Source organism: Chiloscyllium punctatum, chromosome 10 (assembly GCF_047496795.1).
Source record: "Chiloscyllium punctatum isolate Juve2018m chromosome 10, sChiPun1.3, whole genome shotgun sequence".
Lineage (NCBI taxonomy): Eukaryota > Metazoa > Chordata > Chondrichthyes > Orectolobiformes > Hemiscylliidae > Chiloscyllium > Chiloscyllium punctatum.
In genome coordinates this window covers 55,295,584-55,320,126 of record NC_092748.1, presented here as the reverse complement: position 1 = coordinate 55,320,126, position 24,543 = coordinate 55,295,584, and the positions used below count along the sequence as shown (strand labels likewise).

General features: G+C 37.8%; 1 protein-coding gene across 5 annotated transcripts in view; it reads right to left on the bottom strand.

The window, feature by feature from the left end:
- chn1 (chimerin 1) overlaps positions 1-24,543 on the bottom strand; it is a 236,366-nt gene that overhangs the window by 95,079 nt on the left and 116,744 nt on the right. For all 5 annotated transcript variants that reach the window (XM_072579176.1, XM_072579175.1, XM_072579178.1 and 2 more), the window contains one exon: positions 19,198-19,486. In XM_072579176.1, the coding sequence (XP_072435277.1) occupies positions 19,198-19,486 (289 nt within the window). The remainder of the gene's footprint in view (positions 1-19,197; positions 19,487-24,543) is intronic.

The following is a 24,543-nucleotide window of genomic DNA, read 5'->3' as shown; positions in this document are numbered from 1 at the left end:
AAGCACAACATACAGCAGTGCAGGAAGGATGTTAATGACACCTACCTATGCTCTGCAAGAGTAAGTGCCACCACCTTCTCTCTGCTACTTTGCACTTAGCACTCACTACTCACTCAAACTTGGCCATTCTACACACCACTTACCAAGACTCATGGACTGTAAGTCTAACTAATGCAGCTCTCAACCATCTCATCTTCCCAAACTTAAAACCCTTTCTGACCACTTCCTACTCATTCACTGGAGGACCTCACCATCTCTCCTGCCTGTGCATAATAATAAAATCTGTTCTTCTGTGCACTTTATGATACTGAATACTCCATTTGTATCAATTCAGAAAAATATGTCTCAACTGGGCAGGGAGAGCAAAGACCAACGTCAGGGTAGCAGACATTAGGCTCCTCACTCCAAATGATGATTAAATGTTGGAGATGGCTGGAGAAAAGAGCCAACACTCATATAGGGACCTGGAGACTTCCAGTGGCAACTAACAGAGTAAGCTTCATGCCATGCTGCTCTCCTATTAATGCCAGTGCTAACTCATTTTTAACCTGCACAAGTGTTTATCTCTTGTACAGAACTAATTGCCTCACTTGTGCAGACACTAATGGGACCCAACCACCCACTGCGAGAGATGACTTGTATTGGAGACCTGACTGGAGCCCGAGCTTCACCTCCGCCTTGGAGGAGGGAGTCACTGAAGCCTCAGAGGGTGTACAGTCAAAGCTTTCACCTATACCCTCCATTAGCTCAGAGACTTTCATCTCATTGGGTTTCCTTTACTAGAAAAGTCTGGAGCACAATCTAGTGAGCTTATCACTGGCACATCTCCCCATAAAGTGAGGAAGAAACTCAAGTTCTGAGATGCAGAGGACTGCTGGAGACCAGCCACCTGCTCAACCCAAAGCAGATGATGGTCCCCTGGTGTCAGCCATTAATAATTTCATCAAATTGCAGAGAGACACTCAGGAACATCATCAGGCAGACTTGTTTGAGGCAGTCAAGAAACTGGATCAAAGGATGGAAGAGTCCACCAGTGTTGTTGGTGCTCTATTGGCTCTGATGTGTATGCATTTTGTTGCCCCATGGGCAGGATGGCTACTGCCATGAAAACCTAGGCCCAGCATACTTAGTGTCTGCTGGACACAAGCACAAACTTGTACTCTATTGCTGTAGCCACTGGAGATCTGCATCAGTTGTAAGGTGATAGGGGGTCAAGGCACCATGACCTCACTCCAGATGCCCTTCCTCACAGAAAGAGGGTGGCGCCTACGGCCTACAGGCCCAAAAACCCTGCTATAGCCAATAAAGTCTTCCAGACTAAGAGGACCAACTTCAATGCAGAATCTTACTATCCAAGCTGCATAAGACTGTAGAGTGCTCAGGAGCTGACAGGTTCTAGCAGAAACCAAAATGAACAAGTTATTCCTGAGCAAATGCCGTTTGATAGCACAGTAGGCAATTCCTTTCATCACTCTGATGATAATTGAGAGTAGACTGTTAGGGTGGTAATCTGCTGGATTGTATTTGTCCTGTTCTTGCTGTACAAATGTACCTTGGCAACATTCTACATTACTGGCTAGATTCCTGTATTATAATTGTACCAGAACAACATGGCTAGGGGTGTGGTTAGTTCTGGAGAACAAGTCTTCAGTACTTTTGCGTGAATTTTGTAAAAAAATTCATAACCTTTGTATATGTAGCAACTGTCAGCTATTCCTTGACATCACTTGGATTGAATGGAACTGGCTGGAGACTGGCATGTGACTTCAAGAGGAAAACGAGTTGGATGATCCTTTGTCACTACTAGTTGAAGGTAGTTGTCAATGTTTCAGTTTTATTTTCTGCACTGTTTTGATGGGCTCTGCTATTACTGAGACAAGGGCTATTTACACCGTATAGTTCCAGAAAGTTCAGAAAACCCAGGAAACCTCAATTAAATTGCAAAATGCTTGCAGTGCAGTTAAATACAGAAGCTGGTGCCTTTAAGTAATTGTCAAATTCCTCAATTTTATATACTAATTGCTTCTATTCTCACCTGCTCTTAACTATTAAAGCTTAAGCATTTATTTCAGATGCTAACTTTTCAACCACTAATGAAAAAACTTTACTCTTACTCTTTCATAGGATGCACGTGTTGATGGCAAGACCAACATTTGTTGCCTAACCTCAAATAGTTTAATTGGTTCCCTAGGTACAATTCAGAGACTAGTTACAAGTTACATCATATTGCTTTGGGTCTGGAGTCATAGGTAGGCTAGACTCAGATAAGAACAGTTGATTTCCTTCCCAAAAAGGACTTTAGTGAATCAGATGGGTTTTTGAAACTATCAACAAAGGTTACCAACACTAAGACTGTCTTTATAATCTAGATTAAATAACAGAACCCTAATTTCACCAGTTGCCATTATGGGATTTGAACCTCCATCACCATGGGCATCTGGATTACTCATCATTGGCAATTCATTCAAATCGAAGATGTGTCATCAAGCTAGAGGAGTCTCATAACTGCGGAGACCAATTCTGAATCCATAAGTTTTTCTTAGTGTAGGCATACTGCTGCATGGGTAGACGTTGTTCTCCTTCCACTGCCACCCAACCTTACAGTACAATCATTGAGCCTCAAAGTGGCTTATGATTAATGGATCAGGTGGTACCATGCTGAGCCATTGGCAGCTTTCCCCTCCCAATCAGTGGTATCAATGTCTCTGTGCTTTGTGGTGATCTTAAATGTTTAGTTATACCCTTTCCTTTGGTCATCCTTTGAATATTGGCCAAACGAGAGCTCTGAGAAGACAGCCTGCTGAATAAGGTAGTTTTCATACACTCCCCTCGAACACAATGGCCCATCCACTGAAGTTGGTGCTTCAAAACCAAGGCTTTAATGCTGGTAGATCACCCTCATGAAGGACACTCATTTTGGTCCAAAATGTCTCCTCTTTGAAACCCAGTATTTGACATTGATGCCAAGGTGGAAGCTCTCAAGGAACTTAATGTGACACAGGTAGACGCCCAAGTTTTGCTGAGTAGAGGAGTTTATTCAATACAACATCCTTTTTAGGCAAGGACCTTTGCTTACTTCCAAAGCTCCCTGTTATCTAATGTGCATTGCTGCAGTGCACAGAAAACATCATTGTATAGTTTACTTGGTAGTCTCTTGGGAGATGTGGTTGACTCATAATGGGAAGTGCTGTACATTTTGTATTGGCATGCATTGTATTGGCATGTAGATGGCATGCAGGATTTTCAAGGGAAATGTTGTGGAGATCTTTCATCTTGGCCATGCTTAAAGCCAGGCCAAGCATCATATAGGTGTGTTGATAATGTTGACTTTCCTTTGCATGTCCTCTGAGAAGTGAGCCATTTAATAACAGACATCTGCAAACTGAAGATAATAGATACCCACAGTAGGGATTAAAGCCTTGGTTCTGAAGCACCAACTTCAGTGGATGGGCCATTGTATTCTAGGGGAGTGTATGAAAACTACCTCATTCAGCAGGCTCTCTTCTCAGAGCTCTCATTTGGCCAATATTCAAAGGATGACCAAAAGAAAAGGCATAACTAAACATCTAAGGCCACCATAAAGCAGTTCCTGCCTAGAAGTGACCAGTGTCGAAGAGCTTCCTGTTCAAGTGACATTGGATATGGACACTTTGGGGTAAGATGTAGCTGAGGTGGATTACTAATTCAGTGAATTACCACTACACCATTGTCTTCCCAGGTCCAATTATTTATTTCTTCTTCTAACTGTTCAGTTTTTATCTGGTGATCTAAGTTATCAGCCTGAATTTTGTGTTAGAAGCAATGATGAGACTATCAGTGCTGACAGTCATTAAAGAGTATGTGGGACATCTTCCAGTGATTACACATGCCTAGTTAAACATAGAAAGCAGAATGCAGTTGCTCCCATTATATTGCTTATGGTGAATTATTGCTTTAGTTGTGTACTTTTTATCATTTTAAAATGAGAGATTTGTAGGCTACAAGTAATAGATTGGAACTAAACAGAGCTGGCAGAGTGAGCTGTGAGGCTTAGTAGCAGCTAAAGGGGTTGCTGGACTTTAGTGGTATTAGGGGACAGTGCTAAAGGGAAACATCAGTTGGGTTGTAGCACAAGTTAAATTCTTGATTACATCATATGATATACATGAAGAATTAGGCCACTTATCCCCGTGTGCTCCACCATTCTCCTACTTTTCCCTCATAACCCATGATCTCCTTACCAATCAAGAACCTATCCATCTATCTGTCTTAAGTACAATCAATAACTTAGCCTCTACAGCCTTCTCCAGCAATGAGTTCCACATCATCTTAGTTCTAAAGAGTTGTTTCTTCACTCTGAGGCTATGTCCCCAGATCCTAATTTCTCTTATTAGTGGAAAAAATTTTTCCATGTCCACTATCCATCCTCTCAGTATTCTCTAAGTTTGTCTGATGACCCCTTGTCCTTCTAAACTGAATTGAGTACAGAACCCAAGAGACCCCCAACTGCTCCACATATAACAAGCTCTTCATTCCCAGGATCATTCCTGTAAACCTTCTCTGGATTCCATCTAAAGCCGGCACATTCTTCTTTAGATACAAGGCCCAAAACTACTCACAAAATTTGAAATGTGGCCTGACCACAGCCTTATACAGCCTCGTCAGTACATTTCTGCTGTTGTATACTAGCCTTCTTAAAATTAATGCTAACATTGTATTTTTCTTCCTAATTGCCAAGTGCACCAACCTTAAGAGAATCCTGAACTGGGACTCCCAAGTCCCTCTATGCTTCAGATTTTTGAAGCCTCTCCCCATTTAGAAAATAGTCTACACCTCTTTTTCTCCATGATCTCACACTTTCCAATATTGCATTCCACCTGCCACTTCTTTGCCCACTTGCCTGACCTTCATGTCCAAGTCCTTCAGCAGCCTTCCCACTTCCTCAACATTACCTGTTCCTCCACATATTTTTGTGCCATCTGCAAACCTAGCAACAATACCCTCAGTTCCTTTGGCCAGATCATTGATGTATAATGTGAATAGATGTGGTCCAACACTGATCTCTGAAAAACTCCACTAGTCATGGCTGCCATCCTGAAAAAGACCCCTTTATCCACTGCTTTGGTTTCTGTCAGTCAGCCAATCCTCTATCCATGCCACTATCTTGCCCTCAACACCATGGGCTCTTCTCTTATTTAGCAGCCTGCTGTGCAGCACCTTGTCAAAGGTATTCTTTACCACATTCTAGGCTTTCTATTGTACTTCTATGCTGTTCCTGATTTTCTTTGTCAGCCATGGTGACCACGTTGTTCCTTTAGCAGGTTTCTTCTTCACTGAGATGAATTTCTGTTCTACTACTAGAATTAGTAACTCCTGCCATTGCTGCTCCACTGTCTTCCCTGCAAGACTCCCATCCCATTCAATTCTGGCCAACTCCTCCCTCATGTCTCCATAGTTACCTTTACATAACTGTAATGCCATTACAACGGATTCTAAATTCTCTCTCTCAAATTGCAGGGTGAATTCTATCATAGTAGTCACTGTCCCCAACAGGCACCTTCACCCTAAGGTCTCAATCAAGTCTGCCTCATTACACAAAATGTAGATTGAACGCAGAGTGATAGATGAACAGGATTTGCTGCAAGTTAAGTAATGGGTAGCTGAGTTTTGAACTATTTTTTATTTGCTGGGGTAGAATGTAGGAGACCTATCGACAGTCTCTTCCAAATGGTAAAGTCAAGAACTAACGAGGTACGTGAATGGGTGAAGACCAAATGGTCTGAAGATGTTTTGTAACAAGGAGTCACATATGAATTATTACACAAAGCAGAAAAATCACTGTAGCATGTACTGGGATGCAATATCACAGCATTTAAGATTATTCGTGAAATGGAAGTGTGTGGAATAATAAGACTTCAAATGGGTAGTAACATTAGTTTGCCCATCAACACTGTGAACGTGTTAGTATAAAACCTGCAAAGTTGCCACAGTGTTACAACAATTCAGCATTGAGTGCTGTAGTACAGGTAATACAGAAAGCAATAAATGCTAACACCAGGACATTGATATATAAAAATTATTCAGAAATCAGTCAAATTTTTACAAACATTGTTTTAACTCACTGTTTTGGGTTTACTTTTTAGCAGATCCTAGCTACAATAGGATCAACTGAAACCATTATGCCACTCAAAATTTGCATTAATGCCTTTAATTTGGCTCCATAATTAGGCAAAAGTTGACACACATGCAAAGTAAGAAATATTAAGATGAGTGAATAATGCTTGGTCAGAGGTAGATTTTAAAGAACTTAAGAAGTCAATTTTCTGATTTAATTGTCTTGAAAAGGAACAGATTTGAAAACTTTAACATATTGCAGTATCTAACTTTTAAAGGCATAGATGTTGCTTCCTTTTCTGCTGCAGTCTCTGTAGTTGTTCACAAACTGACTGCCTTGTACTAACAAAATTCATTATTTGCAGTCAGTTAAGGTTCCATGATCAATAGTTTTCTTGTTCACCCAGAATGATTTATAATTAGAAGCCATCTCTGTACAATGGAGAGAGGATGGTACTATTTGAAAATCAGCAATTCTGGCATCTATGAAAGAAAGCAGAATTAACATTTCAAGTCCAGTGATGTCCTTAAGAAGGGTCACCAAACTTGAAACATTAACTCCGCTTTCTCTCTGCAGATACTACCAGATCTACTAAGTTTCTCCAGCAATTTGTTTTTGTTTTAGATCTTCAGCATCTGCAGTTCTTTATTTTATTATAATTAGGATTTGATTGGTATCTCTGTAACTTTTGTCAAATTTTATGCTGAAAAATAGTAAGTGTAGGAGTAGACTTGACTAAGTTCATAAACAACGAAAAGTTTGTGGTGTGGCAAATGTTAATATGCAGCCGCTTCAGTGACCAAAGCTCACATCACATTGAACGTGAAGTTATCCTACTGTCCAAGTGGATGCAGAAGATTCTTAAGGTGTTGGAGAGAGACCAGGCGCTGAGCTGAACTGGAAAGCGTGAGCCATAGCTCACCCATAAAGCTGCTACATTGCTTGCAGAATATTAGGCAAATGGGGACAGGATTCCATTGAAAGAGGCAGTTGTATTCATTCAGAGACAGATGACAAGAAGTTAAAATCTGAAAAGGTAATGGGATTTTGGCTTACAAAGCATACATGCATGCTCAGAAAGCTCATGACATTGTGGGAAAAAATCAGGAAGAGGTGAAGAACTTGAGAAAGCAACTGCATAAGTTAAACCAGGAGATAAATGGTTTAAAGATTTATGATTTATTTAAAGATAAATGGTTTAATGATTTATACGCTGACGTTTGGAACAGAAGTCAACTACTTTTTTTTCTACTTTTCTTTCACGTATATAGTAGATGGAGAATATACACGAACCCCGAGTCCAAGTGTGAGTCAGACCCAAACTTATGCTTACCCTTTCTCTCTCTGTCAAAAACCTAATTACAAAGCAGGATGGAAGAGGAGGAAAGACACATGAAAAGCAACTCATGTTCAACCCCCACCTTTTTTTCCATAGTTAGCAGAGGCCAACTTGGGATTTGGCTCACTAGAGACAAACCAAGGTCAGTGTTAGTTAAATCTAACTCCTCAGCTTGACCCTGGTCCCTACCTCTTGTGTCATTCTCTGTCTGTCTCGCTGTTTCTTAAGTAAAATGCACAAAAGTGGTTTTATTAGTTACCTCTGCAACTTGGCACTTTTTAATTAGCAAATTTTAATAACTACTCATTTAAGTTACAAGTTTATTGTTTTGTAATTTTTTTTAAAATCTGGAATTCCTATCGATTGTTGCACCAAAATTTATTTTTCAGAAATGTTTGAAGACAAAGTGAGATAAAAACTAAAATGTGGATTCCATTCCAAAAAGGTTGAGCAATTGTGGTTTACAATACTGTGTAGCACAAGGATCAGGAAGTGAATGATATAATTAGTCGTTTAATGGGATCAGAAAATATTTGGCATTTAAATGATTTGAGCACCATGTACCAGGGAATAATGAAATAATGGAGTACCCCATGGAGTGAATCAATTAATGTAACATTAACCAGTGAATTAATAAATTCATGAAGCAACTGCCAAAAAACAGAAACTAAATGGAGTAGTCGGAAGCAATCATAATTATATGATTGGCACCAATAAATTAGTGCCCTTACAAAGTAATAAGCATGCCAACTACATAAATTAATGAAGCAACAAAAGTGAAACGCTTTCCTACTTGTAATTGCTGTTATTACCTAAATACGGCTGTAAACTGGATTCAATTTGTTTCAATCCTTTATGGTGATTTTTTCCAAATAAGAAGAAAACCTCTCAATTTGCCAAGTGTTACAGATGGTGAGAGACTGACCACGACAACCCCTCAGAAGAAAGTACTAGCTTCAGTAGCAATTATACAAAAATTTAAAAATTGTGAGTTGTGTCTTAAAACAATACACATTCTGATAAGTTTAAATGAAACAAAAGGTGAAAGAGTTACTTATAGAATACATGAAAAGTAAAAGCCAACAACCAATCCCCCAATTGTAAACATATATTCATACAAGGAGTGATGAATTCAAGAGATGGGACATGTACTTAGACTGCTAACATAGTAACAAGAAACAAGCACTTTTAGGTGAAAGGTTTTGCAGGTCTGAAGGATCCACTCTGACTTTGTTTTAAATATGAAAGTGTGGTCAGGCTTCTACAGAGAAAAAATATACTTTTGCAAGTGAGGACAAATTAATCTCTCTTTTCACGGACTGGCATGATCTTTGTTTGAGGAAGTATTCTTTTATTCTTGCTCGATTATGATCTCTGTTCAACTGGTCCCCAAACTGCTGTGCTGAATTTCCTTTAGGAGTAATAAAGTGCTATCCATTTCTTGAACGGCTCTGGTCAATTTAGGGCAATTTCGAATGTGACTCACTGTCACAAAACAGGTTGGGTCTAAGATGACGATTAAACAGTGGGGGAATTGATTTTGTTTTTGTATTCAAGTGGCAATTGCTCACCCTTGTATCCTTCAAATCTCCTCTCAACAACAAGTTTTATTGCTTTACCTGTATTATTTTATGGCCATTAAATGAATGTAAAATTTAATCAGGTTTTCAGCCCTACATCACCGCTATTTTGTCGTTAAATCTCTCCTCCACCTTATCAAAAAGCTTTGCTTTGGCTCTTTTTCTGTCACCTCCCTTTAACTTGCCTAAATGCTGTTACATTTTTATGTACTCCTAGTTCTCGTACAAACATCATAACTCTCTCCCTGCACAGATGCTGAGCTGGACATTTCAAGCATTGCCTTGTTTTATTGTAGAAAAGCTTAAGTTTCAAGTTGGGCTGCCTGAAAACTGATGGTTAGGAAATGTTTAATTTCCAGTACATAGTCCAAAGTTGAATGTTATACAATTGATTTAGTCATTTGAAAGGAGGCCAGAGAATGGATGTGGGAGAGGGAGAAGGAGAAAACCAGGGTAATATCTGATAATCAGGTTTAGAAATATGGCAGCCAGGTGTGAATCTATTACATCATAGTGCACATGCTCATTGGAGGTTTGGACTCACCAATACGCTTCCACTGAGCCAAGGTCCTGACTGGCCCAGAAGGTAGCTGGGTGGCCGAAATGTTTGTGACCAAAGAGAGATGGGCAAATTTGTGTGCTCAACGGAGAGGAGTCCAGTACAGAACTAGTCCAAACGAAGTCTGAGAAGCCCAGAGGAACATTTCTGCTCCTTTTGATTTTTTTGTCTGTCATCTTCACTGAGCAGTGTCCATGCTCCATGCTGTACCTGGTCAGCTAATAAAATTTCAATGGCATTTGGAGTATGGTACAGGACTCCTAACTGTATGAATTTCTAAGGCGTCCATTTACTTCAGGCAAATGTCTGGGTCATTGAGGAAAACTTTGCGCATAAAGATTTTAAAAAAAAATGAGTGGCAACTTATTTTTGTTAAACCGAGAGAGTATGATTCATATGTGGAATGAGCTTCCAGAGAAAGTGGTGGATGTAAGTACAGTTACAATGTGTAAAAGAATTTTGGATAATTACATGAATAAGAAATGTTTGGAGGGATATTGGTGAAGTGCAGGCAGGTAGGACTAACTTAGTTTGGGATTATGGTCAGCATGGACAAGTTGGACTGAAGGGTCTGTTTCTGTACTGTATGCCTCTATGACTTTAACATGGTGCAGTGTGACATGCACTTAAGTGGCAAGACTACTACTGAGATTTTAACTCCACACCAGCCCACTTCTACCTTAAATTTGGCCCTCATATTTGCAATGTCATCATTGGATCAACTAGGAATACAATGAAAATTCTGCATATAGCTTTTACTTTTAAGTGTCCCATTCCCTGTAACACTATCATCATTTGGTAACATCTCTATTGATAAAAACTCAGCAAGTTATCTGACTCATTTCAGCAATGCTATAGAGACACAGTTAACAATTAGACAAATCATATTTTAATCCCGTTTTTAATTATGAACATTTAAAACTAATTTATCTGAGGAAAAGTATCAAGATGATGTCAAAGCTAATAGAGGAAGTTCCATTTTAGATTACAAAGTCACAAAATGGCCAGATTATAGAGTCACAAATATGAGGTTTCCATGGGCAAAATGCATTGTAACTACAGGAATGAGAATTTATAATGTTAAGAAGTTGACACAAAAGAGTGTACAAATGTCTAACAATTGACAATAATTATACAGAGATTAGGAAATGCTTAGATAGGTGTCTAAGCACTTTTTGTTTTTTAGTACAATAAACATAGAGGAGCTTCTATTGATGATTATGAAAACACCATTTTACCAAACTGGAGTAACCTGAACAGGGTGGAGATAATATTCTAATTGTTCCTTCAATTGTTTTTACAATACACAGAGTGGATTTTACAAACAAATTCTTGTTAATTTACTCCTTACTTCTGAAGAAAATTGTTGTGACAGATCAACACAAGTGTTGTTCATATGCTTGCTGAATAAGAACTTTTACACTGAAGCATATGATATAATTACAGTACACTTTCATCAAGTCAAAATTCATTGCTGTCTACACATTTCAATTTCCTGATAACATTGTTGAAACAACTTTTACTAGTTCTAGTACTTCCACATAAAATGTTAACACTACGGTACTAAAAGATATCTTATGTACAACTGTTTATTTTTAGCAAATTAGAAGTGATATCAACTAATAAATATACATTTCATAAAGTTGCAAACTGATTTGGTAGCTTAAGTTGTTCAGTATAAAAAAATTAGTCATCAGTGACCTTGACTCGTGTACATTAGTTTCATAAATTCTACTGACTCTTTGGAATTCCAACACTCCACAGTGACAAATCGTTCCATCCCAAAAGGGATGATGTTGATAGCCATTAGTGTTAGGAATCTAGCCTTTTCTGGCTTCTGGTCTGTAAGATATGTTGTGACATAACCAGTCTGTGACAATTTATCAAAACATACTGCTTCCAGAATTCAGAACACCTAACATTGTGAACATCAGTCACTGCAAAGAACATTTTCTACAAAAAATCATCGCTGAAGGTTGGGGTCATCAAAAAAAGCTGGCTACTTTTAACACATTTTTTTACAATTTTATATAAATTAGATTCTTGATAACTAGCTTTGAATAGGTCAGTCAACTATGGCTACCAAACAAAGTTTTGATTTTATAAGATCAAAAGAATAGGCTGACAGAGTTGCCAGAAGTAGCAGTAAATCTGAGGATTGGGAGATCTTTAGAGGATAGCAAGGAGAAACAACAAACTGATAAGGGAGACCAGAATCAGAATGCAATCTAGCAAAAAACAAAAATGGACTGTAAGAACTTCTATAGGTATGTAGAAAGATGATATTTGGCGAAAGCAAATGTGGGTTCATGACAGACAGAGTCAGGAGAATTTACAATGGGAATAAAGAAATGAGCAAAGCTAAATGATTACATTGTGCCTGTTTTCACTGAGGAAGATACAAGTAATCTTGCAGACTTAGAGATCCAAGTGGGAGAATAAGCAGTTGAAAGAAATTTATGTTAGTAAGATGATTATATTAGATCAATTAATGGGGCAAAACTTGATTAATTCCAGAACCTAATATTCTACATCCTAGAGTGTTGAACTTGGCAGCTGTGGATGTAGTCGATGCATTAGTGATTATCTTCTAAAATTCTAGAGATTCTGAAATTGTTCCTGTGAATTGGAAGTTAGTAAATATCACTCCACTATTTAAGAACAGCGAGAGAAAATGGGGCACTACAAGCCTGTTAGCCTTACACTGGGAAAATGTTACAATTTATTGGTAAATATGGTAAATAGATAAAAACAGAATTTGCTGGCGAAACTCTTAATCAAGTCACTGGTCTCAAAACGTTAACTCTGCTTGCTGCCAGACCTGCTGAGGTTTGCCAGTAACCTTTGTTTTTGTTTCAGAACTCCAGCAACCACAGTTTTGTTTCATTTTAGTGATATATAGACACATGGATATTAATTATTCTTGAAATTGTGAATGTTACAAACAAAATTGATAAAAGAAAAAGAATGATAAGCATAGTATCCTTTGTTTTTCAGAACAGTTTTAATAAAGTTCCCCATAGGTGGCTTTTCTAAGAAAGCTGATAGGGCTGAATGGCCCATTCTGTTTTTACATCGCAAGGTCTTAAGTCTTAACTTTGCCCGGCCTCCCCATAACCCTTCATTATCTGCGTCACAGAAATCTATTTATAGCTTAAAATATATTCCACAATGGAGCATCCATAATCTTTGAGTTTGAGAATTCCAAACATTCACAACTCTGAATGAAAAATGTCTCCTCATATCATTCTAAACGGTAGGCCTTTTATCCTGAAACTATATCCCAATGGATATCTATACTATAGATCTCCCAGACTTTCCAAACAGGGACTATAATCCCTCAGAATCCACCTGTTAGCCCATTCAGAATCTTTCACTTCTCTGATTCTTCCCAACTCCAGACATATGCACTCAATTCACTCATCTTTTATAGGACAACCATCTCACTCCAGCACCAATCTAGTAAACTTCTGCTATAACCTCCAATGCAAGTACTGTAAATTCTCCCTTTAATAGAAACCAGAATAGAGCACACAGTACTCCAGGTGTGGTCTAGCAAAAGCCTTGTACAATTATAGCAAGGCTTCCTTATTCTTGTATACCAATCCCATTACAATGAAGGCCAACATACCACTTACCTTCCTTATTGTTTGGTGCACCTGCATGCTAACTTTGTGTGTTCCCTATATGAAGCAGCAAGATCTTCTGAACATCAACATTTATAAGCTCCACGCCTTTGAAAAATATTTTACTTTTCTATTCTTACTATCAGGGTGAACACTCTCATATTTGTACACATCATTTTCCATCTGTCATTTTGCTGATCACTCTCTTAACTTGTCGGTTTGTCTTTCCAGCCTCTATGTTCTCTTTGCAGCTTATCATCCCAAATAGTTTAAGGTATTGCCAACTAATTTATACATTACTCTGTATCTCTATCTAAACTTGATATATAATTGAGATCCCTGTATTGATTCTTATGGTATCCAACTAATATCAGCCTAATAAAATGACATTTGCTGCCTGTCCATGAACCAGTGCTCCATCCATGTTCTATATGATCCTGGTAGTTTTGCCTAATCCAGAACTTGATGGCCAAAGCATGAGTTAATAAAGTGATCAATAGATGGGTTATTAACCTATAAATCTTTCCTTGTCAATGGACAAGTAGTAAGAGTGGGAGAGATCCCTGGTCAGCTTTGTGATCGAAATTTTGAGCTTCTAAACTTCTGCTCGCCAAAACTTCAAAAGACAATATACATACAGAAGTACAGGTTACCACTGTAACAGAAACTGTTACTCTTGGAAACAGTTTGAGAATCTGAAGATCCCGATTTGAACTGTCTGGCAAAAGAGCCGATGATCACAAGAAGAATTCTTCTATACACTTGTTACAGGATGGACTGTATAGTCTAAGGGTGGTGGAGAAAGGTTAGATCACATATTTATCTCATTCGATGTTTTGGAGTCAATTCTTTCTGAAGAGGAGACAGGCATTAATTGGCAGAAATAAGTGGAAGAAAATGAAATACACAAAAAAGGTATGCCACTTTCACAATACTTTTCACAAAGCTATGTATTCTGCACAGTACAAATAAAATTCCAATCAGTAAGTTAAATATCAATGTAACTTTCCATTTAATATCAATATGCAGGTCTGATCCAAGTCTACTTTGTCCTTACTAGTCTTATACACAAGCTTAAATGCTTTAATTATGTTTACTGTTGTACTGTGGATGCTTTACTTCCTTTCTTGTATATTACTCAAACATCAATGATGTGTCGATAAACTTCCCATAATTCTTTACAAATACTGAACATCGCAGACAGTCAAATAACACAAACTGCCCTCCAAACATACAGGAATTTTTTTGCTATCCTCCTCGTGCAAATTTCTAGGTTGTCGACAAAAATCACACATACACGTATGAAAACAAAGCGTCTTTGTTGCCAATATTGTCAAAGGATATATTCCTTATTCTCTTTGTTGCATTATTTAACAGACCCTTGAGATAAATGGTTGATTGCAAAAAAATGAAAATGAAAATGTCAGTGTCTAAAATCTACGCTATCATAATTGACATTTATTTTAATGTTTTTTTTTGGCTGCAACCTCAAAGTGATTTCTTACATTTATTGGGAAAAAAAAACTGAATGGTGGCAAGTTACTCTTTCAGGTACCTTAACCTCAAGGATCACAAGTTGTTTAAGTGTAGTTTATTTAAAATGTAGAATCTGTCCCTAATACCAGTCAATTTTAATTAAAATTTTGAAATTTTCAAATCAATGTTCTAGCAAGCATTAATTGCTTTGCAAACAGTTCCTTATAAACTGACTGGTTACTAACTGAAAGGACATTCACAGTTATCATTCTTCTTAACAATTCAAAACACATTGTATCTTTACTGACAAACGAAACCATTTGAGGCAAACCATTTGGCAATTATCAGTTTTAACTTCTATAGATTTCAGGCACTTCCATGGCTTATCAGTTGGCACTCTAGACTTTGGACCAGCGAATGCAGTTTAAATTTTTTTGGAGACTCAATTTGTCACAGGGATCAGTGCTGGGACTGCAATTGTTTACAATATACATTAATGACTTGGAGGAAGGAAGCAAATGTACAGTTGTCAAATTTGCAGACAACATTAAAATAGTGGAAGGGCAGATTGAAGAGGATACAAACAATTTGGAGAGGTATTGATATATTAAGTAATTGGGCAAAAAGTCAGCAAATGGAGTATAACATGGGAAAATGTAAAATTGTTCATTTTGGAAGAGAGAACAAAAGAACAGTTTTATTTAAATGGAGCAAAACTGTAGAAAGCTGCAACACAAAGGAATTTGGGAGTACTTGCTCATGAAACACAGAAAGCCAGCATACAGGTTAATCAGAAAGACTAATAGAATGCTGGCCCTTATTTCAAGGGAGTTGGAATATAAGAGTAGGGATTTCTTACTGCAACTATATATAAAGGTGCTGGTGAGACCATATCTGGAATACTTGAGCAGTTTTGGTCCCCTTATTTAAGAAAATATATTATTTTATTGGAGGCAGTTCATAGAAGGTTCAATAGGATGATCCCTAGTATGGAGGGATTGTCTATAAGCAATTGTTAAACAGGTTGGGAATCTATTCACTGGAGTTTAGAAGAATGAGTGGTGATCTCATTGGAACATATCCAATTCTTAAGGGCTTGACAAGGTAAATGAGAGGTTGTTTCCTCTTATGGGAGAGTCCATAACCAGAGGGCATAGTCTCAGAATAAAAGAAAGCCAATTTGAGGCTAGATAAGGAGGAGTTTCTTCTGGGGGCTTAGTGTCTTTGGAACTCATTGTCACAAAGAGCAGTGAAGCTGAAATAGATAAATTCTTGATCAGTCAGGGAATCAGGATTATGGGAAAATGCAGCAAAGTCAAAATGAAGAATATCAGGTCAGCCATGATACTATTGAATGGTGGAGCAGGCTTGAGGGGCCAATTGGCCTACTTTTGTTCCTATTTCTTATAATCTTAGGTCATTTGCAGGAAGAATTTCTTGAATGGCCTATATAAACATTCAGATAGAAATGAGGAAGGAGAGGGCAGTTACTGGCTGAAATGCAAGTAGTGAGAAGATGATGAGTGAAGCAAAGAGGGGTTAAAGGTTAGATAGGGGTAAGAAATGCAGGTTCATGTGACAGCAGGTGTGACTGAAGAAGCCAAGTCAGTTTACTACTTAAATATGATTCCATTCTTTTCTCTCAAATTTGGGAATATAACAATTGCTAAATGAAAAAGGATGCAAGGTACGCCTATAATGCCTTCTACTTTCCTGGGAGGAGTGTGATACAACTACAACTTCATTATTCTGGTCAATGCTTTGTCAGACAGCTGATTTCCATCACATCTATGGAGGAGCCTATCAGGGATGAGCCTTTGTGTCTTGCTACTAAGATCAAGATAATTTGCTTCCCAACTCTTGTAAATGATAAAATTCAGACTATATACTTCAATTTCAAAATGCATATGCCATACATTCTAACAGACAAGCATTTTGTTGTACTGCCCTCTATTGGAAAGTTGTCATTATAAATAAAAGTTGTTCTAAAATGGCTGACTCTGCAAGTCAATGTCACTGCAGTAAAAAATATAGAAAGATAATTAGGCCAAAAATGAAGTTCCTATAGGTCAGGCATAGAGCCTTTTTGTTGTACTGCAGACCTTTATAACTCTATGACTGTGATGTTAAGCTTCTTCAGTGCTGTGGTAAGCTGCATATGTCCAGGTAAACGGGAAGCACTCCAGTACTCCATCATATTCCTGATCTGTGCAGTGTACATGGTGGAGAGACTTTGAGAAATCAGCAAGTTAATTACTCACTGCGAGAGTCATAGTGTCTGACCTCCTCTTGTAGCCACTGTATTTATATGGCTAGCCCAGTTCAATTTCTAGTCAATGGTCAACCCTAGGATATTGATTGTGGATTCAGTGGCAACACTATTGAATAGATACAAGGAAAAGTTGGATAAATTAGGCTTATTTGCATTGAAGCAGAAACGATTAAGAGATAACCTTATTGAGATGTTCAAAAGTATGAACAAATTTTTAACCTGGTAAACAAGGATAATCTATTTTTACCAGTTGATATTTCAGTAACTAGATGTCACAACTTCAAGGTTGTCAGCAAAAGAGTTAGGAGTGTAATGAGAGACTTACGATTTGGAATGCAATGCCTGGGAGAGTGGTGGAGGCAGATATCATAGAAGGTTTAAAAAAAGAGCTCGATATAGTTTTGAAAGTGATGAATTTAGAAGAATGGGGTTGGAAAGTGGGACTAGCTGGATAGCTTTCAGGAGCCAGTACAGGCATGACAGGCTGAATGGTCTCCTTCTGCACTGCAAAATCCTATGACTCTATGAATGTCAAGGGGTGATGTTAGACTCTCTTTTGGTTCATCAAGGTTGTGCCAGTCGAAACCACCTAACTATTCCAATGCCATTTTACAACACTTAGTCCACAGGATTGTACACCTACACTTCTTTTTAAATGTAGGAATAGGAAGTAAAAGTAAGTACATAACTAAACAATATAGTTCATATGGTGTATATATATATATATATATATATATATGGTATAGTGCTCATTTTGTCTAAACTTGTGTAGAATAAATTTGTTGTGTTAAAATAATGAAATCTAATGGAGTAGCTCTATTTGTTAAAATGAGTTCTATTTGTTAAAATAATATTAAAAGGTCCCTAACATATTGGTACACAATATGTAAAAATATATTTGATTTCTAGATGTCAACAAGCAAAATGTCAGCCACAGCAGTTATGTTTTGAAGTAATGATGAGCACCATTTCAGTATTTTTACAGATTTGGCAAAGATTACTAGACCCTCACCTTACATCTGGATTAAGAGCCTTTCATTTAGAAAACTGGCATAGCTGAAATTCCATTTAATGAAGCAGAATAAAGTAATTCTTCTTCCAAGATAAGGAAATTGAAGGCCCTGGTGATATTTAATTCACTTCTGACAGGTCGTTGCTTTGTTGATTGAAGTAATTCAAGACTTTTCAAACCTTTTTGATTTATTCTGGTTACTAAGAACTTTATACTTATAATTAGAATGAGCAGAGAAAATGCATGTAGTTTCTTTGCCCAGCTGTCTGGAAATCATTACACAATGATGCTGGCTAATGATAGAACCTTTGCATGTCCCTGGAGGATAATGTTGACTAAAACAGTAATGTCTGAAAATGAGAGACCAGTCCATATTCTACTGAGGCGAAACTGTGAAACAGAACTAAATTTATTTTGGAAGAGTCTGTCATTTTAAAATGACAGTTGCATAGCCCACATCACTTCCCCGTTGGTATCAATATGAATATTGGTGTAAGGTAATAAGTAACTACATTATCTAGCAACATAAGCAAAAACAAAAATAAGTAGGAATATTGAAATGTGTATAATACTCTTTATTTGCTTGTTGTTAAATTACTACTACAAATTGGATGGTTATCTATGATCATTTCCAGCTTGATGTCTACTCTGCTTGTGAGTATAATAAGGAGATGTACAGCAACATGCACTAATCAAAAGAAGACTTGTCATCAGTAAAAGATACAAATGCCAGTGCTTAATTGGAGAAAAAGATCCAAAACAACAATCAAAATTCCAATTTAAAATAAAATATCAATTTAAGAGTATAACAAGCTTTTAAGGTTTGGATTATGTTTCCAAAATAATTTTATTTTGCTCTTCTGGTTTAAATAATTGATTTTAAATAATACTCCCACCTAAACTATAATATGTGCGCTTTTCAGATCATGCCATTTTCCTTGGCCACAGCAAGCTCCAACTAGCTTACCTCTATCATCTTTGATGATTCCCTATTACAGGAATGTAGGTTCAACATAATGAACTAAAATATTATATATTACCACAAAGTGCTCTAAAATTGGAATATATAGGCTGTTATACCTTTAGCTTGTCTACTACATTATCACTACTACGTTAAACTTTGCTGTCTACATACCCAAATAAAATAGCTCTCAACAAGTCTTCCATATTTGTGTAAAAAAACCCACAGTATTAAAAAAAGGAGTGGGAGATGGAGAAGAAATATTTTTGAATCCTTACCCTCTCCTCTGGAGTGGCACTGTCTTCAGCACATTGGGGCTCTGCTTGTATGTCCCTCACAGCTGGAAGACATTTTGTGTTGGTAGGCTCTCGGTTTAAAGTTGTATAGCCTATGTGCTCATAGATTGGATTAATCGTCATCTTGGCAATGTATTCTGCAGCCTTAGTCTCAATGTATAATGTAATTAATCCGTCTGTTACCAGGTCATGGATCGATTCAAAACGTTTTTCTCCAACAAAGTGTTTCCCATCATAGTAAAGACGAAAATTTCTGGTCTGAGTTCCAAACCTGTCTCAATTGAGAGCAGAAATTAGAACAAAGTGAATAAAGCACAATTTCTGTGTGTCCAAAACTTCAAGCTATCAAAGCATTCATTGTGCATTAAACCATAACAGCAATATAAAACTTGAGTACACAGATGGGAAGGGAATTTTAAGGAAAATGGAAGCCGATCACCAGACCACTAGCAACCCTTCGCAAACTACTGCTGCAATACATTTTTCTTTATCTTCTTCAAGCCTTTGATAACACTAACGTACGGCTGTGAAGAAATTCAAAAAAATACTGAGAATACAAGAGAATTTTAAGATTTATATAAATATATTCAGTTTCTGCTACAGATTTTGCCTTGTAAATTGTGAACTCCAGGAACATATCAAACTGTTTAATACATTAGTTGGACTTAACTGTGGAATCATTTCAGAAGTAGCAGGATGTCTGGAATGTTATCCAGTCCTAAAGTCAACAATTACATTCACATAAAATTGCTGCCTGAAGCTAGAAAGCTCAGAAATCAGTTGCATTTCTGAGTTTGGTGCACAAAGTACCTATATGTTGCATTAGCTTCAAACAGTATTGCAAGCAAAACAGTGTTTGCAGTATGTAGCGAAGAAAATCTTGTTCACTGAATTTTGAAAATTCCATGCACAGGATAAATATTTTATATTTCATTTATTTTTTAATGAAAACAAAATAATATTAGTGAAATGTAAAAAGCAGGGAATCTCTAACAACAATGTTATAAGGTAAATCAAATATGATAGTGATGACAGATTGGATGATGTGTTTCTGCTGTAACATACGGAAGCTGCTGGACACCAATATGATCCCAAACAAATATCTGTAGTAAATGTTTGTAGGTCAAGGAACTTGGGCTCCAAGTTGAGGAGCTAGAGACGGAGCTGTAGACTTTGAGCCACATCCGGGAAGAGGAAAATTACCTGGACACTAATCCAAAAAGGTGGCCACACCCCTCAGGTTCCATCATCCCTCAGACTCAGGAGCTTTGGCCCCTGCCTCACAACAACTGTCCAACAGTTATAAGGTTCATGCAAGCTACGCAGATGAGTGTAGAGATTGCAGGGAATACGAGCAAACAGATTACAGAACTATTCCAGAAGGGATAGGAATTAGGAACAAAGCTGTGAGAGGGAACAGTTTAGATATAGATACTGCTTGTCCTCTTCAGGCATGAGCGAGAGGGTATGTTGCCTAGCCAATGACAGGTTTTTGGATACCACCTCAGGGCTAAAATTGAACTTGGATAGGGAGAGGAAGGGCCAGTAATACTAATCCATATGGGTAGGACTAGATTTTAAACTGAGAAGAGCTAACTTAGAAAGCAGAATTTCCAAAGCTATAAGCTCTGGATAACATATGAGCCACAGGCACAGGATTAAAGTCAAGAAGTTAAATGTGTGGCTCAAAGATTGGCGTAGGTGGAACTGATTTCAGTTTGTGCTACACTGACACTGGGGGTAGAAGAGAGCTACTGCGGTAGGCTTCACATGAACCACACTGGCACCTGTATCCTGGCAAATTGAATAATGATGACTGTAGAGAGTGCTTTCAACTAATTAGAGAGGGGGAGTGGGAGAGTGACGGCTGGGGTGGGTGGGAAGGTTTGGGTGAGGCGAAATGTAGGCTTAGAGAAGAGCTTTTGCCCAAAACATCAATTTTCCTGCTCCTCGGATGCTGCCTGATCTGCTGTGCTTTTCCAGCATCACTCTAATCTAGACTCTGATTTCCAGCATCTGCAGTCCTCACTTTTGCCTTAGAAGAGGACATGGCAGGTTTACATGGCAGCTATTTGGATAATTATATTCAGAATGGAACAGGATCGCACATATCATACAAACATATAAAAATACCAATAAATAAATAAAATAAAGAAGAGAAAAAATAACAAAACAGCAAAATTAATGGCTCTATACTTAAATATGCATTGTATTTAGAACAAAATAAATGAATCAATGGTGCAATTACAGGCAAATGTGTACAATGTTATAGCCATTATGCAGGCGTGGCTACAACAAAATCAAAGCTGGGAACTAAATATAGGAACATAGGAAAAGGAGGTCATTTAGCCCCTTGAGTCTGTTCCACCATTCAAATGAGATCATGGTTGATCGTGGTCTAACTGTCTGTGGTCCAACCTATCTGTCTATTTTCGTATACCTATCTTTGGCCCATATCCCTTAATACATTTGCTTAACAAAAAGTTTTCAGATTTAAAATTAACAACTGATCCTGCATCCTCTGCTGTTTGAGAGAGTTTCAAACATCTACCACCCTTTGTGTGTAGAAATGCTCCCTAACATCTCCCCTGAACAGTCTGGCCCTAATTTTCAGACTATGCCATCTAGTTCTAGAATCCTCAACCAGTGGAAGTAGTTTATCCAGGTGTACAGCAGTATGTGAATTTGCAAAAGGCCATGTGGGATGGAAAGGGTGGTTTGATCGCATTATTAGGATGGAATAAATATTATAAATGTTCTTGGGTCGCAACACATAGAATCCAAGTGGGTGAAGTAAGAAACAAAAAGAGAAAGACAAGACCAGTAGGAGTAGTCCTTAGGTCCCCTAATAGTAGCTATATGGTGGGATGGAGAATAAATCAAGAAAATATGAAAACATGTAACAAAAGCTGTACATTAATCACAGGTGTCTTTAATCTTCACAGCCTCAGATTTTCAAAAGATACCTACGAGGAAGAATTCAGAGTCTGTTTGAAACACAGTCTCCGACAACAATACGTAGTGGAGCCAAACAGGGATCAGGCTACTTTCGATCTACAGATGTGTAAAGGGACAGATTTATAAATGTCAGAGTAAAAGATCTCCTGAGAAACACTGACCAAAACATGATAGAACTTAGCAGTTTGAGAGGGAGGAACTTAGGTCAGAAATAACTATGCTAAACTTAAATAAGGGTAATGACATAAGATTGGGGGATAAGCTGCCTGGAGTGGATCAGAAAGTAATTTAGCAGAAAAGATGGCTGAGGAAGAATGGCAGATGTTCAAGAAAATAGTTTATGATTTACTGCAAAGATATATTCCAGTGAAGGATGAAGATTTTAGGAAAGGCAAATGCTAACCATGGTTAACCAGGAAAGTTAAGGAAAGCATCACATTAAAACAAAAAACATAAAATGTGGCAAAGATTAGTGGTAAGCCAGAGGATCAGGAAAGCTTTAAAAACCAGAAGATGGCCAGTAGCAAAACAAGTGAGAAAATATAATTTGAGGGTAAACTTGCAAATAATATCAAAGGTGAACATTGGCCCCTTACAGAATGAGGCTGGAGAAATAATAATGGGGATCTAGTCAATGGCAGGAGTTGAATAAATATTTTGCATCAGTCTTCATGTAGAAGATACTTCAGTATTCCAAAATTACTAAGTAGCCAAAGAACAACATGACAAGAGGAAATAAATACAATGACTATCACGACAGAAAAAGGGCCAGAGAAATTAATGGGGCCACGTCTACTGGATATGATGGAATGCATTCTCGGATATTAAATGAAGTAGGTGCAGAAATAATTAAAGCACAGGTAGTAATCATCCAAGAACTCTTAGATTCTGGAAAAGGTTCAGATGATTGAAAGACTGCCAATGTAACACCTTTATTTAGAAAGGAAAAGAGACAAAAATCAGTTAACTACAGGCCAGTTAGCTTACTACTGGGAAAATGTTAGATCCTCTTATAAAGGACAAAATATCAGAGCATTTAGAAGTACAAAACATGATCAAGCAGAATCAGCACAGCTTTACAAAGGTGAAATCATACCTGACAAATTTATTAGAATTCTTTGAGGAGGTAACACGAGAGTAGATAAATGGGAAGCAGTGGATATAATCTAGTTGGATTTTCAAAAGGTGCTTGATACAGAAACACACCTTAGGCTTACTTAATTAAATAACAGCCCAAGGTATTGGAGGTGATACAGTATCATGGTTAGAGGCATGGTTAACTAACACAAGACAGCGTTGGGATAGAAAGGCGGGGGTGGGTGCATTTTCAGAATTAACTAGTAGAGTGCCACAGGTATTGGTGCTGAGGTCGCAATTACTTACAATATATATTGTCTGCACAGGGTAGAGACAGATTAAGTGAGTGAGCAAAAAAACTCCACACATTCTCCCTCAATCACACTTTCCTTCCATCAGTCACTCTCTCTTTTCTTCATTTTCTCATGGACCCATGGTTCAATAGCCCACTCCATCATCTGACTTTGCCTTCAGGGGGAGCATTTCAGCATGGAAATGGGGGAGCTCATCTTTCTCTGAGTCAGAGATTCTTTCCCCTGAACCCACTGGACAGTTATCCCATCCATTGCAATCTCTCCCCCATCCAACTGACTCACCATCACCATTTTTCACATTTAGGCCTCAAACTAAGTGAAGTTACTCATGCTCACAAAATTGGCTGCTCAAGAGGTTTTTCTTTCCATTTGCCACTGGTAGGTTCATCAGTGAGCTTATCAGATGTAAGTGTGGGAGAGAAACAGTTTCCAGATGGAGGAGCAGGGCCATCTTCCATTTGTATTTCCCATACTTGGAATCCCATAGGATAGCCAGACATGACCTTTAAACCACATTGTGGCCATCTGTTGAAAAAGCCTGTTTCAAAGTATTTAGTCTTGGCCATGTCACTGTTTGGGAAACTCAATTAAGTTACTTTTTCTTAGTATTGCACCACATCATAAGATCTTTGGTTCAGCTGAAGGATTTGCCAATGCACGTTGATCACCTGCTTGTTAATGCCCAAAGGACAGATTAGGTGCTTTCTAAATAATTTATGAGTGTTTTATAAAATAGTGACAGCAAAAGTCATATACATCTAATGTTTTGATCACCTAAACAAAACACTTCTTTCTTATATGGTAGAACTACATTGTCATAAAACATAATGCTGCCTGAAGCTACTGCTATCTTTTATAATAACTCACCATGTGTCAAGACAAAATATCTGGTTGGACCTGGAAAGCACTAAAGATCAGAGGGATCCTAGTACACATATCTACAAACCCCTGAAGGTAGCAGGGTAGTGATAAGGTGCTT